The following is a 16,435-nucleotide window of genomic DNA, read 5'->3' on the forward strand; positions in this document are numbered from 1 at the left end:
TGTCTGCTCACTGAAGTTACAGAGCTGTGGGTGCAGGGCCGGCACTGCTGGTGTGCTCCGTAGCGGTTCGGTCAGCTTTGCGTGACAGAGCGACACCGTGATTTCTGATCACCTTCTGTCCCTTTTTGGGTTGGGGCTCATGAAAAAGCATCAGTTTGTGATGTGTAATTTTCAACCAGCACTGCTACACAGCGCATATTGGAAACTGCTAATTATTTGCTGTAAGAAATGCAGCTTAAAGCAAAAGTGCTGAAATTAGCTTTCAATATGTCATTTAAAAATATACCTGAACAAAAGTCAAAGGGCAAAAAATTTTCCTCCCGTCTGGTCAAGCTACAATTATTAATTTGTAATCAGATTGCTGTAGTTTTCTTCATTTTCTGACAATTTAGCAATAAAAAGCCATACCACACCATAATACTAGGAAGCAGAGAGTTTAGTATTCTAAAGTACATGAATCACTTACTGTAATTGGTAAGGAATAGCCATTTGTCTTGCTTTTAGAACAGCTGAAGGTTTTAATAATAAACATCTTTTACTATTAGAAGTGTAATCTTGTATCAGTACTCTGTTGACCTTTTGAAATTATTTAACTTCAGGACTATGTATGTGACATAAGATTTATGTGAAGCAGAGAGGGAAAAATGATCTACTTGGTCAACCTAGTTCATTTTTCTACTAATACATCTTACACTGCTAGCTTGCTTTTGTGGTATGCTTCCCAGAACTGTTCTGATACAGAACTGGGCATTGGTCCCCAGTAATACAAATATTTTTGAGCTTGAAATGAGCAGCTTTAAAACCAGGATGAAATCATTATATGAGAGCCTTTGTTCCTCTTTTCACTTTTCCTTTCGCAAATGACAAGTTTGGGCTGCCTCTAATTTGCACTGATGGGTTTGAGATAAGTGGCTGGCATCAAGGAGATCCCAGCTTCCAGTATCAAGGGATTTAACTAACTATGGTAACAGCGGTAAAACAACATTCCTGTTGCAGCGGTAATAGACTAGTTCTGCTGATTGGAGTTGTTCTAATTTTGCAGTTTCAACTCAGATATGCTAGCTTCTTAGGAACGCTGAATGTATGTTGGACATGATAAAATAACTTTCATTTGTGTACATCTTGGCTCTGAGTGATTCTTTTAAGTTTTTTCAGCTATGAAAGCTATGCAGTAGTTATGTTGTATAGAAAAATAAAACACAGCACAAATTAATGTTGAAATAAATATTTCCTGTGGCTCTTAAACATTTATTATTTTGGGTTGGTCTTATTCTTTTAGCTAAAGTAGACTCTTGCCTTCCATTTGAATGCAGTGTTTATTTTGTAAGCATATGGCATTAATGGTCCCAGCCTCATTGCTTTATGTGTTTATTGTTTATGCTGCTGGAAGCATCGAGCACTTACTGGGCTCCATAGTGGAGGGGGGTGGCTGGTGGACCTATTTCCTGACTGCTTTGTCTATTTAAATATTCAGCCGTGTAGCGAAACCGCTTCTGCTTCTGTTAGTAAGTAACCAGTTTTATCCTCAAAACCACAAACTTTCCAGCTTCATGAAGATGCTAACGTTGACTATCAAAATTCATGTGTGATTTTAAGGAATTACAAATGAAATTCCACCTTTCAAACCTTAGAATGGTATCTTTGAGGTGCTTTCGTTTTGCATGTTGAATAACAAACAACTGACAAGCCTTTTACTGTGACAGGGATAGTATTGTTCTTTTTAAAAAATTAATGCCCGGTGAACACTTCCTGAAAGGCTTACAGTTTGTACAGCAGCAGCAGGTTAAAAGCAATGCGATTCACAAAATGTTTCAATGAGCAGCTAGCTGTCCAAGAGGGTATTGACAGCTCTGTTCCAACAGGTTTCTGGGTTACGTAATATAATGGAATTAAACTTCAATTACTGCTACTTTTACGTACTTTTTTTTTAAAAAAAATTAAGAGCAGAAATCAAAGGTAAGAACTGGGAAGAATTTTAAATTCCAGTCTTGATGTTCACAATGGTATGTACCCTGTTTGTTGAAAACAGACATCTCAGTTTGAGTAAATTTATGGACAATGAACAGCTGCTCCCTATAAGCAAACCGGTGTTAAAGAAAAATCCATTCAAGAATGGAAACAAGAACATTAGATTTATTTATTTCATTTTGGATGTTAGATCAGGGCTGTGCTTCATACGGTTTTGTTCTAAAGCTCCTAGTTGGACTCGCTGCTATGTAAATCCAAACTCTTGATTCGTATGTCTCGATTCATATGTTCTCTGCATTCTTGAGCATTGTCAAATACAAAGTTAAACAGTAATGTGGTGATAGAGCGGTGATTTTTCTGCAGCCTGGAGAAATCCTGCTTGTTTCTGGAGGAGAGTTACGAAAGGAAAAGCAAATAGGAAAATATTTAATTATATGAAATGGTAATGGCCTACTTCATGATCTTCCTAATCATGTTTGTTCTTCACACGATTGTCTGCTATGAATGTTATTTTTGCAAGTAAAGCTTAAGAATCCAACAGTTTGTAGTCTGCTGGCTTGATATGAGACTAATGTTTAGATCTCCCATTAGGTACTGTGAGGTCTCAGAAATTAATTTGCTTTTTTTAGCAGTCTCTTGATCAAACTGATTATAAAAACAACTTTATCAGTGCTGGGTTGTCTAGACTCTAGACTCGGAACAGAACTTCCTAAATTAGCAACAAAGTCAGCAGCAAATCTTTGTTCTTGCTACTTCTGAAACTTCAACGTTAAAAAGTAAACATTTGCAGAGACATTCTAATTGCCTTCCATTGCATGCAATTCAATCTGGTTTAAGAGAAATGATTGTTCATTCCCTTGATTTTGGACGATATGTAAACAGAAAGAACATGTGCTTACAAAAGCTGCAATACCATGTTCGGTACAAAAAAATGCCTACCTAGGTTTTCTCTTAGTGAGGGTTATTTTTATTAATTGGATCAAATAGGATGATGTCACTGAAGAAATCAAAAGTTAATGATCTGTCAAATCCCTCTGAAATAATCTGTCAATTATTTCTGAATGTTTGCTGCCTCTTTGCGGCATTTCTTCTGTAAAAATGGAATTCTGTATTGATCAACGCTGGTGCCAAAACGGCACAGAGTAACTGCTCAGAGATGAATTTTGTCTTTAAGCGCAAAGGTATTTATTTCGTGCAACGTTGGGGAGCTAGCCGATTCGCGCTGGACAAACTAGCTCCAAAGTTTTCAGTGAAAAGTTAGGTATTTTATACAGTTTTGTGAGAGGTTACACAGCATCTTTGCATACATACTCATTTGATTTTGACACCCAATCATTCCATTCACAATAGGTGGGATCTAGGTGGAGTAGACCTTTCAGTTTTCTTTGTTCAACAAATTCCTGACTTGATGGTCTCCTGATCTCCTTCAGGTGCCCACCTTATCTTTTCTAATTATTCAGAGTACATTCCTTTCTCAACACAAACAGAGCATCACCCAGAGCATTGTACCAAACTCATCCTGACTAATCTTTTTATTTTAAGACCTTTTTCTGTTTCAAGGCTTCTTGGAATTTCGCAAAAGATGGTTAAATGCAGTTTCCCTGAGTTCTACAGCGTATGATTGGGGGTCTGTCTTCCTTTCTCCTCCGTGTTCCTCCCCACACAGTACAGCGTATAGTGCCAGAGGAGTAGCCGAATATTTTGCATGTCTGCAATATACTTTGTGATGATGAGGTGCTACTCTTTATCAATCAGCTTTGCATAATGCGCTGAACGGTGAAGCCTCTTTTTCATTATCTGAGCAATGACAAGAGATCTCATCATATCTTTCAGTACATTCGTTCTTAGATGACATCTTTAAAATGATGGATAAAATAGTGGTGAGTCTGCTCTGTTTATATCACTCAGTATTTTGCTAATGATCTGAATGTATCCAGAAACAGGCAGAATAGCTGTGGGCTTTTGCTCAGATGTAAAGATACTTAACACTAGAGGCAGAGACTCATGACAAGCCAACCATTATGATTCCTGCTAATTTGGGTTATTCTAGGATTCCCCACCTCCCCTTTGATTAGTTACTTCATATAGTTACTTCATAACTATAATCACAGAAGTCACGGAAACATAATCACAGAAATGTCATTTTGGGGAAATTATAATCTGATAGGGCTTTAGTAATTTATTTACATTGTTAATTGGTGGTGAGACTATAAAAGTTATAAACTACCTCATAAGTTCATGCCTGTCTACATTTGAATGGCATGTATTCACTGGTGGTTATTTATAATTTTGGGGGTATTGAACTGATGGAGATTACTCACGTTGAAAAGCTGCTGGAAGGCCTGAACTAGGAATTAAATTATCATAGTGGTTTCATTTTGTTAACAGTCTCATTGAAAATATCTTGCTTGCAGGACAATCAAACTCATCAGTGTTCTGCTCTTCCACTTCAGTAGACAAAGTTTTAATCAGTGGCACACTTGATCTTGCAGAATTCAAGGAAAATAATTTCCTGCATTTTTGAGATGAGCAAAAATTCATGTAATCTAGCTTTTAAACTCCTGGCACTTTTTTTCATTCTTTTTTAAATAATCAGCTTTACTTCATTCAGTTGCCTATTTCACGTAACTTCAATTATCGAGATGACCCAATGCTTAGATGGGATTAGCTCATGGATGAAGAGCAAGCAACTGAATCTGAACTCGGGCAAGGCAAATAACAGACTGACAGCAAGATCAAAACATTTTGGAAAATGTACCGTTTCCTCTGAAATTGTATATTTGCCATTGGTCTTTGCATTTAGATGGCTTTAGAGAGCCTTGGTATTCATTTCTGATGGTCTCACATAGCAGTATTTAAAAAAAAAAAATACTTTTCTACTGTCCTCTTTTTCATGGAGCTGCCATCCTATCTTAGGGGTCAGTCATCTAGCTTCAATTATCTTTTTTTCTTTTGGATGAAGCACAATGGTGTATGGAATCTTCACCATCTAACAAACTTACAAGAATGAGTTCTGTTCCAGGTCTTGGTTTTGGTTTTTTGTTTTTTTTTTTTTTTGGGGGGGGGTGGGGGGTGGGTGGGTAGTTTTGGTTTTTTTTCCAAGACTCTTAACAGCCTGGACTCAACTCTGGGGTGAAGACCATGAGGGCCAAAGCCAGTGCCAGCTATTTCTGTGGTGTAACCGAACTTTCTGAAATAAGGGTAAAGCTTGTCTGTGCAGTAAGCGTGCAGTAGCGGTAAGTGTAAGACGGTATAACGAATTGCAACAGTAACTAATACTCATCTAGAATCTCATCAACCTTCTACTTTCATTGCAAGGACCATTTATTTGAGAGTTTCTTCTTTCACCGTACACAGCAAAGACTGCAACACAATACCGCTGCCTTTTTGATGAGAGGGAGAACAGGGAGGTATTAGTCACCTAATTTAGTGCACTGCTTGAAAGGGTTCCAGTATTACAGTGGTATATGCAATCATGAGAAGTATACTGGACATAACTTCCTATACCACCACCATTCAGTGGATGGAAAGTGTCAGTTTTCTGATCACCAATGTTCAGTTTTCTGAATGCAGTTTTCTTTTAGCAGAACCTTGTATTTTTTGAATGGTGGTGTGTAATTGAAGTTTGGGAGTGCTATCTGGGATACTTCAGAAAAACTGTATTTTGGTTAATCTCGATCTGTTATGCTAATACTGGAAAATCTGCACACATAGCTCTTGCAGTTGAGGTTGGTGAATCCAAGGTGTGGAATTTGTTCTGGGATCTCCAGGTCTCTCGGGTAGCTTGGAACTGGTCTAGCCGTGGGAAGACATGAAAAAGGACATCGGGATTTTAGCTAGAATACAGTGAGAATTCAATAAAAAAAAAGCAGAACACTGAAATGATGTTTTGAAGGTGACCATGGTTGCAGTGTTCTCATCCACTGGTGGTTTCATTGTCAGTTATGTCTAATCTTACATTTTTGTATTATAGACACAAGTAATCTTGAAAGTTAAATAGAAACCTAAACACTCTGGAATCTCCACATATTTCTGCTGTAAGTGGGTTTTTGCTCCTCCGGGGCTAATAGCTTTTATAAACATTGTCTAACAATGTTGCTTGACTTTTCCAAGAGTCTGGTACTTAAACTGTTGATCTCCTCAAATATTAAAAGGATGTAATGCCTAGCTCCAGAGGTGTTCATAAAGCAAAATGAAATAATTTGATGGAAGGTGCTAAGGAAGCTGGACTTTTAAAGCCTTTCCTCTTTAATTTTTATGGACTGTCTTAATTGACTTTAAAAGGCTTTTATGTACTTATGAATAGGCTAAGTAGAAATAGTCTTCTTTTTCCACATGCAAATAAGATACAGGGACAGCTTCTAACTTTATTTTAGAATATCTGATATAGGCTTTTCCCCTGTGAGAAGGGATTTTCAGCTAACAAAATCTAGTAAAGTAAGGATGTTAGATGTCTGCTAATGCTGAAAACCTGAGAAAAAACAAGTGTCTATGGTGGATAAAAGAATAGTACCCACAAAACATTTTGAGGTATTTATGATAGCAAGCTTTAAAAATAGTGGGAACCACAGCACTCAGTTGAGATGCTACACTGATTATTGGAGGGACAACTAAACTGCCTGAACAAATTGTACAGCCATGGAATACCACTTTGTGTTGCAGCATCTTAAATTTAGAGGCTGCAGCGGAGTCAAATTCTGATCCCCCTGGGACCACTCTGATACAAATCTGTCTGCTTACATGGAACATGTAAGTTGAAGATGAATCTCTTTTCTGTCTCAAATTCTCCATATGCTTCTCAAACCGAAGACCTCTAGAAGCCTTGCTTTTCAGAGAATTTCTCAAGAGAGAACTATGTAAAGAAAAGAAAGAATGTTTCATGATGCTCTGGCTTTTGCCTGGAACAGTGGGGTGCACTCTACTCCTCAAGATGTCTCTCCCCAAACCTGGCATTTGGTGATACCAGATCTATTGTTGGCTCAAAGAGCAGTCCATGGCCTTCATCTTGTCTCTGTGTACTAGCCTCAGGGGAATGGGGGTTATGCTGTCTGTGAGAAGACAGGACCAGTCTCAGTTTGAAAACTACACCCAGATTCACCTTATTCCCATACCAGACAGGCTTTGCATTTTTATGTGTTTTTCATTTTAAAGAAATACTACTTTTGCTTCCAAATCACAACATGATAAAAAAGTCAGCCCTTCGCCCTCCCCCCAAAAAAACAAACCAAAACAGTTTCTTGTTTATTTAATGGACATTGAAATTCTTTTAAGTTGAAAACATGGAAGCAAAGAGCAAACTAAATTAAATTCTAGATTGTATTTAACAAGACGCCTTTCTAGCTGCTTTGCTTTTACTTAGTACTCTGGCACATCCTAACTGTGCAGTAGTATGCTGCGTGCATCTCTGAAGAGATTTGAGTAATTTTCTCTGTTCCACCTGCACCAGGCCTTTTTCTTTCAGCACAGATGGTATATTAATGGTTATCCTGAGGTTACTTTTGTTATTCAAACATTTCCTGGATTTTTCTGTTTCCTCCACCCCTCACCAATCCATTCGTTCCAAGTTCCTTACAACAGTTTATTTTATTTTACCTCCACTTTACTCCTTCCTGCCCACAGGACTGAATATGCTTTAGCACCTTCTCTGTGGAGCTGTTAGCACACTGGGATGGGGTATTAGACAATGGGTATTTGTGAATTTTATTATGTTTGGTTACATACTTATAGTAATAGAAGTATCATACAAAGCTTTTTTGCTTCATCACCGACATCACAGTAACAATGATGTTAGTGTGCTAAATCATGCAATAGACAAACAGATTACTAGCCATTTCAGTAATGGCTGGTTAACTGAAAACATCTACAAAGGGTCTGGAGGAGCAATACATAACACTGTAAGTAAGTTCTCAGATGTTGTTTTGTTGGCAGCATAAGTGTGCTCTGCAGAGGCCTTGAATAGGTTCAGAGTAGTTCACAGCTATAAGAAAAGACTACAGCTGGATCTCTATTAGTAACTGATCACTGTGCAATTAAGCTTAACCTCCTACCAGTGATGGTCCCCCAGCGGCAACTCTCTGAACATCAAATGAAGAGATTTTGAGCTAGAGCAAATGGTTAACAGCAGGATGAGGAACAATATTTGAAGGAAAAAGATAAGAAAACCCCCAAACATTTAAGAACCCATAATCTGTTTTAAGACTTTTAAAGAACATTGCATTGGAGGGGCAGATAGTATGTCTGTCTGTCATTAGAAGAGAGGAAGTAGGTAAATGTCACTTACTGAAGTGTATAAATACGTCAGGTATGGGGCGGGGGGGGGGGGGGGGGCAGCGGGGGGAGAGAAACAAAAGGAGAAAAGGGGGGGAGAGAAACAGAAAGGAGAGTTCAAACTGTACGATTTTCGGTTCAAAACGTAGGAATTTTGGTTCAAAACAGAGAATTCTATAGTGAGAACTCTATTGTCTGGAAAGTTGAAATAAATTGTTAAACCACATGAAGTTTTGTGGGCCACTGATGAACAGTCTTAATGGGCTGAAGTCTCTGAAGGAAAACACTGAAGAAATTCGAGAAACAAACCATTGTGGACATAGTGACCACCTTGTTTCTGATGTAGTTTCCATAGTCTGTTGCTGGGATCCTTCCTGCTGTATTGTTACCTGGTTTAGGGCAGGATGAAAGGCTCTTTGACCTCGTATAGAAGAGAGCTGCCTGTCAGAGAGGTCCCTCTGGATGATGAATTCAGGTATTCTTGGCTAGTCTTCATTCAAATAAAGTCAACTCACATCAAAAAGCTGAGTTTCTGCTACACTCAGGTGTGTTTCATGGCATTCCATGCTCATTCTGCATTCAAAGACTAAAGAAAATAAGATTTCCTTGACAAACAGAATGGTCAAAGGATTTAATGGGTATTACTAAATAGTGGTTTCATTCAAATACCAGGTGAGGGGGAGTGAGGAGCTTCAGTTGGCCTTTGATCAGAGCTGTGCCAGAAAACTCTCTAGCCTTTTCCATTGATGACTATGGGATGTTATGACTGTGCTGGGTGCTGCTCAACAAACCACTGGCCCTCCCAGTTATGACTTGCAAGCAAAACCAATATTTTTTAAAATGAAAAACATATAATTCTTACAAGAAACAGAACAATTAGTCTGAAAAAGAATTGACACCTACGTTATTTGCTTTGAGTTTTGTGGTATCCGTGTTAGTCGATGAGGAAAACGTTCCCCTTGTCAGAGGACTGTGCTCAGGGTGCTGGGTGTGCAATCATTGTAAGCAATAGCCTAGGAACATGGTCAACATAATCCAATTTATTTCTGCTGATTGCTTGGCAAACATTTTAAAATCATTACATTCAGTGCGGCTTCGCTATGCCCGATGAACAACCTGAGGAGGGCTTGCGGGCCGGCACTGCCGACCTGGGCCGCCTTTGCAGGGCGGCGTTGTGGCCAGGGCGGCGGCAGGCGCGGGCGGCTGGAGGCAGGGCACGGGCAGGAGGGAGCTCACTGACACACTTAAAAACAAATATAAAAAAATAACCTTCCGCCTTTCTCCTGCTCCTTGAAAACGGGGTGCTGAGGGGGGAAAAAAACAACCCAAAAAAGGAGAAAGCGAGGGAAACGGCGCCTGACGAGACGGGGACCCGCTGAGGACTCTGAGGCGAAGTTTCCCGCCGGTGGGAGGTGGCGCCCCGCCCCCTCAGGCGGCCGCCGCGGGGCGGCCCGGGACCGGGCTGCGGTGCCGGGTGTCGCCTGTTCCCGTACACCCCTCACGGGCCGCGGGTCACACGCTGGAAACCCGGCTCCAACTTTTCAGGCGCGGTGCGGCACGGCTTGGCTCGGCACGGCGCGGGGCGGGGCGGGGCGGGGGAGGCCGGGCCGCGGCCGTGGAGGGCGGGCCCGCCCGTGGCGGCGCTGCCCCGGCGCGGCGGGGGAGGACGCGCGTCGCCACTTGCCCGCTCCTTCCCCGCCGCGGTGCCGTCGCAGGCCTTGCAAGCGCCCCCTTGTCTCCCTGCGCAGGCTGCGCTGCCGAGCGGGGACGGGCATGGGTGGGGATGGAGAGGGCGCCTGGCGCTGGTGATTCAGTGCCGGGGTCGGTAGCACAGCCCGGCCCCGGCGGCAGCGGGGTGAGCGCGCGCACGTGACGCCGGCTCCGGCGCCTCGGTGCCTCCACAAACAGCCGCGCACACACACACACACGCACGCACACGCGTTGCCCTCGCCTACCTCCAGCCGCGCTCGCTCCCGCACGCTCCCTCTCGCACGCACCGCGCGAGCCGCCGCCAGGGCGAAGCTGTCGGCACACTCCGCGGCGGCAGCACCGGCGGCGGCGGCGATCGCGCAAGAGGCAAGAGTTTGCGAAGGCTGCTGCGTGCCTTCCCGAAGAGGTTTTGCGCCCAGAGGATGGCTGGCTGCGGGCTGTCGGAAGACGCTTGCTTCTCCTCCTTCTTTTACAACTACACCTCCTCCTGGGAGACCTCCTACAACCAGGTAAGCGGCGGCCGGTGCCGCGGGGCGCGCTCGCTGCCGCTGCTCCCGCCGGGCGCCTCGGGGGAGGCGGAGGTGGTGTCGGTGTGTGCGGGAAGGGTCTGGAAGTGTGCCTGTTCAGCGCGTGGGGGGCACTCGGGAAAGGAACGAGAGAAAAGGGCCTTTTCTCCGTGTGCCTTGCGGCCCCCTTCCCTCCGCCTCCACCCCTCCCGTGAGCAAGAGGAGCGGGAGGAGGGCCGAGGAGCGGGAGCCGTGCTGCGCCGAGCGCTGCGCGTTACGCGGGAGCAACTCGGGGCACCACAAGGCAACTCGAGCGAAGCGGCCCCGAGCCCCCCCTCGGCCGCGCTCGCCGCCGCCCCCGGCGCTCGGCGGGTCCCCGCTGAGGGCGGCCAGACGAGTTGGCCGAGGCGGGGGGGAGCGGCGTGCGGCTGACAGGCTGGGAGCGACGGGGACTGGCTCCCGCCCGTGCCCCTCTCCCTCAGCAATGGCTGCATGTGCGTTCAGCCTCGTAATTTCGGATCCTGCCTAGGTGAAAATAGTTCGGCTTACCCGTCTCTCCTTCTGATTCCGCGCCCCCCCCCCCCCCCCGTACTTAACTTTGATGACTGTGCAATGCAGAGCGCGTAGCCGGGTAACGCCGGCCCCTGCGCCCGGGTCGGTCCCTCCCGCCCGCGCCGTGGCTCGGGCCGCGGGGGGCGGCAGCGGGGCGGTGGGGGAGAGCGGGGAGAAACCAGAAATCGCGCCTCGGAGGTAGAGAGCTATTCTGGGAGCCTCTAAAGCGTCTTTAATTAAATAACTGTTGTAGTCTGCTGCCCCCGCTGCTTGTCTGGTGAAAGTCTACAGGCAACTGTCATTTATAAACTACATCGGTGTGTGTGCGTGCGTGTGGAAGGGGGTTGCTGGTGCCGGCGTGACAGGAAAAGTTGGGCAGCGGGCGGCAGCGGGCTGCGACCTGGGGGAAAGGCACCGCCGCGCTGTGGAGGCGGCGGAGACCCGCCCGCGGCCCCCCAGGCGGCCCGGGGCTCGGGGGGGGGCGGGGGTCGCCTCCCGGTCCCTCCTGCGGGGAGCAGTGCCCGCTAAGCTCACGGAAGGCCCCGCAGCACCGGTGTCCAGGACACTGACATCCCCAAAGTAGCAGTCGCCAGTTTGAGGTTACCCCTCACAACGAGCGGTCGAGAAGCCGCGCCTCCGCCCTGCCTCCAGGAGTTAACGGCGCCGAGCGGCGCCCCGCCGGCAGCGGCGCCGGGGGTCGGGCCGTCGCGGCGGGACACCGGAGCCCTGGCAGCCGGGTGGCCCCCGGCAGCACCGAATAAATAAATACTGATCTCTGGTGGCCCGGGTGCGAGCGGGTACTTGCCGGGCCCATCTCGGAAGGCACCGCACCTCGTGCTGGGTGAAGCCGCCTGCCGAGTTTGCCGCCCCAGTCGTGGGGGGAGGCTTCCTAGCGGGGAGCGAGCCAGGCTCGCTTGCGCTGAGGAGGGGGGCGGAGGGTCCGTGCGGGGAGCAGAGGCACGTATCGAGCCCCGAGCCGCCGCTCAGTGCTCTCCCGAGCGCGCCGGAGCGCCTCTGGCGCGATGAAGTCGTCAGGTGCCGCCGGCGGCCCCGCGCCGGGAGGGGCAGGTGCGCGGGTGGCGGCCGCCGGCAGTGCGGTGCTGGCGGGGCCGGGCCGGGCAGCGGCTGGGAGCCGCCGGGGGGCCGCCCGCATTCACGGAGCCGCTCCCCAGCGGCACGGCGCGCCCGGCTGCCCGGCGGTGGCTGCGGCTCAAGTTTGCTCCGCGCTTACGGCGCGGGGTGGCTGCCCGGCCGGTGCTGCTGGGCCCGCCGCGCTCCGTGCGCACCGGCTGCACGCACCGCTGCCGGTGCGTTTGCATGAGCACAGAACGCACGTTACCCTGCGGAATACCGAGTCCGCGCAAGTAACTGGGATTTTAGAAGGGCTTATGGCTGGTATAAAAGGCAGGCTTTTTTTTTCTTTTTTTTTTTCTTTCTCTTCTTCCCCCCTCTATGAGGACTCCTTTGAAACCATCGGAGGAGGAAAATGGTTAGGAACGCAGACAATAAAATCAGGTTTAAACCAGTTCCTTTATCTAAAGTTAGTTTCATTCTGTAGCGAAACAGTTGTATGAAAGAATGGCATTGTGAAATGATAGGTTCCCTTACATTGCTTTTCAGGAGAGAAGCCCGTATCACAATGGAAGCAGGAAGAATTACTGACAAATCCAGAGTTGATCTGTACTAAATACCAATGTTGAACTGTATCTGAGGGAAAACGGGGGAGGCAATTCAGGATGCAGAAGGTCTATTTATAGAAGGACTATATAAACTGTAGGATATATACACAAAGTTGAATTAAATATGCATGATTAGAAAAGGAGTTTGGAAGAAGGTGTAATCATTATATAGCATTACAATGGGAACAGATGAACTTGCAAGACCTTCCAGGGTAAAGATGAGAAGAATTTTTAAGATACGTATTCTTTCTGGTGCTCAAGGCTCCTTTCTATTTTCATCTTTTGCGTATTACGTTAGCATTTGCATCAGTCAAATTCACCAGCCGAGGATTAGCAGTAGATGTTAGTCTGAATATGAAATCAAAATGAATATGGGATTTTGCTGCAAATAGATTTTTCTTACAAGTTTTAACACTTAAAAAGGCAGAGTTGGCTTAAATTTGACAGTCAGCCATATTTGTGTGTTTGTTTTTACCTGAATTGCATCCAGGGGAAAAAAAAAAAAAGCTTGCAAACCATTTCTTCTTGCTAAATATAGCAACGTAGCTGAAATAGAATTTGTTTTGTATACTCTGTTTAAAACAATACAGCAAACAGAAAAACTTTGAAACAAAGTGCTGAGATGAGAAGATGGGTTGACTACCGGAAAAATAGGTTTTTTATTCCTAGATCAATATGATGCACTCTCAACATCTAGTATGAGGTAAAAGGATCCCTTGTATAATATCAGTAGCGGTTCAGCCATAGCTTACTAAAAGAATCTTTTCCTGCCTTCTCAAGAATTTAATGAGAGTATAGGTAATCAAAATAAGACTTAGTAATGGAACCAGTCAGGTTAAAGAGAACAGTGATTTCTTCTAGAAGCATAAAATACTATCTGACAGTTTTGAAAGCAGAGGTAGAAGATTTGCTTTATAATGCAGGAAGGTTGAGAGATACATTTGAACTTTTATATTTTTGATGCATTATTGCAGTTCATTTTTAAGCACAAGATCATATGCGTGGTTTGTTGGTAATATTCTTGGAAGGAGCTTTTTCCATTGTATATTAAATTCCAAAGTGCATCAGAGGAAAGCTTGTATTGGAAAAATGATGCCTGGAAACTTTATGAAGTCTGTTTTGAATCAGTTTCTGAGGCAGTCTTCTAGAGAGTAAGGCTCTATATAAATAAGACTTTTTATTACTAAGGAGAACTCCGAGAAGACTGACCATTCTCCTGAAGTTTGCTGTCTTTTTTTGCAGTTATTTTAGTACAGGGACTTAAGCATTATGCTAAATTCTAGACTAGACAAACTTGTAGACTTAAATCCTGACAACTATGAATTGTTGTTGCAGCAACTTACCTGCATTGTCTTGCCAATGTGTGTAAACCTGAGGCAGAGGAATATCCAGAAGATTTCCTGTTGATTCATTCTGTGATCTGCATTTTTAGACTGTCAACAAATATTCTACTTTTAGTTCTTTATTTTGTGAATATGTGTTTGCCGGAAATGTCCTGAGTGTATCCTCTGGCTTACTGAAATTCTCTTTACATCTGTTCCTTAATTAGTAGTCATGAGGAAAGAACAGCTATTTCTAAGTACTGCAAAGAGGGTATTCAGCCTTGCAAGAGCAGTAATATTCTTGGGCATAACCTGTCCATGCTGAACTGGCAGCATTATTTGTATTAATTATTTTTCACTCTCTAGTCCAGAACTGGATACGTTGTTGTGTTACTAATCTATATGGTTGGGAAATGCTTGAAAGCAATTTGAAATGTAGTCCGTGAATGAAATCCTATGATTAAGGTATACCTATCTGGATGCTTATTTTAATTTGACCTCAAGAAAATCCCTGCAGTGTAGAAGTAACATGAGAGTATGCTGCCTGATCATGGCCATTGTTTCAGAGATTTTTTTTTTTTTTCTCCCTGCAACACTCAGCTGAGGTCTTGTTACCTGGCATCATCTCTTTGTCCTGTGTTTTCAAACATGGCAGTACATTCATGGTATTCTGTGGATATAAGCACGTCGGTGAAAGATTAAGCTAAGAGCCAACTTTGTGGCTTGGCTCTTTGTCTTTATGTATGCCCCAGGGACAGAAGTACCCCAATGCAGTCAGAGCTTTCTGCCAGTATTTTTGGGGAGCTGGACTGTGTAGTATATTGCTTCTACGCATCTTCTTCTTCTAACTAGAGTAAGTCCAATGGCCGTTTCAGTTTGGCCCACAGCCCGTGAGACTTTTTAACTTATTTTTGTTCCCATCACTTCTGGATATTTTTTGTTGTTGGTTTTTTAGTTATTTGAATAGTAGAACTTGGAGTCTATGCAGGTTTGGAAATATGCTGGATGAGTTTGTGTTAATGCACTGCACATGTATAGCATTTACTAAGTATGTGTGTGAGAATGTTGAATGAGAGACCCTATAGCGATCTGCACAAGATTGGGCAGTGCACTTCATGATTTTTGTAGACTTTTTTTTTTTTAATGGAAAAAGACTCGGTTGGTTGTTCTACATTATTTGGCTGTGAAAACCACTGGAATAAAACCATTATTCAGCTTCAGCTATATTTTAACAAAGCTTGTGACATCTCTGAAAATTAAAAGGACACTGTCAATACTAAATTAGTTGAGAAAAAACATCAATCCTGGTTTAGTATTAACATAAAATACTTGGTAATTAAAAAACCCCAGTTAATCCTGGATTTGAATCTTTCCTGACTTTTCTATACTCGAGGGGTATTGTATGCTGGCACACAAAGCTGTGAAAATGGAACATAGCAAAAATGAAAGTGAAACTGAAGAGACCTCTTTTCTTAGCATCCCAGCAAGAGATACACAGAAGGATAATGAGGAGGATGTAGTTTAATAAAATAGGTAATAGACTAAAAAAAAGTTAAACATGATTCTCTTTCTTTCAGAGATTAATATTGTATTTGATCATTCAACACAGTAACTTTGAGAAGTGTTTTCTGATGACAGTCTCATGTGGCAAAAAAAGCACAGTTTAAACTGGGTACACACCATCTCCTCGCGCCCCAGGGCAAAACAGCTAAATAGTGGTACAGTAGAGCACAGTAAGTGTGAATTTAAATCGCATGCAGAAAATGGGCAAGATGTTATTTTTGTGTCTTAGTTTAGAAGAAAAGTCCATGTGTAAGTTGTAAGTTACAGTTATGGCTGCGATGAACTAAGGCATTTTAGTGCTTTATACATAAGACGGGATTTTCAAAAATACAGTTGTGTTCAGGCAAAAATGTCAGTAGTTCTAGCAATGTGTTCTGTAGGAAGAGGGCAGGGAGTTCTTAGCTGGTCAAATGTTCATGTGGTCTAAGCAGAAATGTAAAAGTGCAGGGTTTGCATTGGAATGAGAATGGGGTCATCCACCCTTTGTACTCATCATCAGGGAAGCAGAACCTTCTTCCAGAGAGACCATAGGAAATCAATGAGTACACTTTGCTAGTGTAGAGATAAATGTGTACTGCAGAAGGGTATTAAATATAAAAGGGCAGCAGTAAAATGATTTACTACATGAAGCAGTGGAACTTTCTGTTGGTCACCTAAAAGGCAATTTTCAATTTTTGATTACATAATTGTATTTTTTTAATACTAATAACTGAAAAAAGCTGGCAAATCTGCTATTTTACAGGGATTTGAGGTACATAATGTAAGCTAGGAGAGGCTTGTTTACAAATGGCAGTTTATTTACAAATATATGCATGTTAAAAAAATCTGGCATTTATCATTTAGATTATTATAATCTGATCTAATTTAC

At 43.8% G+C, this 16,435-nt stretch overlaps 1 protein-coding gene across 1 annotated transcript in view; it reads left to right on the plus strand.

Annotated features, from left to right (window-relative positions):
* The first annotated feature begins 10,291 nt into the window (after positions 1 to 10,291).
* PPARGC1A (PPARG coactivator 1 alpha) overlaps positions 10,292 to 16,435 on the plus strand; it is a 371,584-nt gene continuing 365,440 nt past the window's right edge. Inside the window, exon 1 of the mRNA XM_055797045.1 lies at positions 10,292 to 10,454. Within this exon, the coding sequence (XP_055653020.1) occupies positions 10,368 to 10,454 (87 nt within the window). The 5' untranslated portion in view covers positions 10,292 to 10,367. The remainder of the gene's footprint in view (positions 10,455 to 16,435) is intronic.

The sequence above is a fragment of the Falco peregrinus genome, chromosome 2, assembly GCF_023634155.1.
Source record: "Falco peregrinus isolate bFalPer1 chromosome 2, bFalPer1.pri, whole genome shotgun sequence".
Classification (NCBI taxonomy): Eukaryota; Metazoa; Chordata; class Aves; order Falconiformes; family Falconidae; genus Falco; species Falco peregrinus.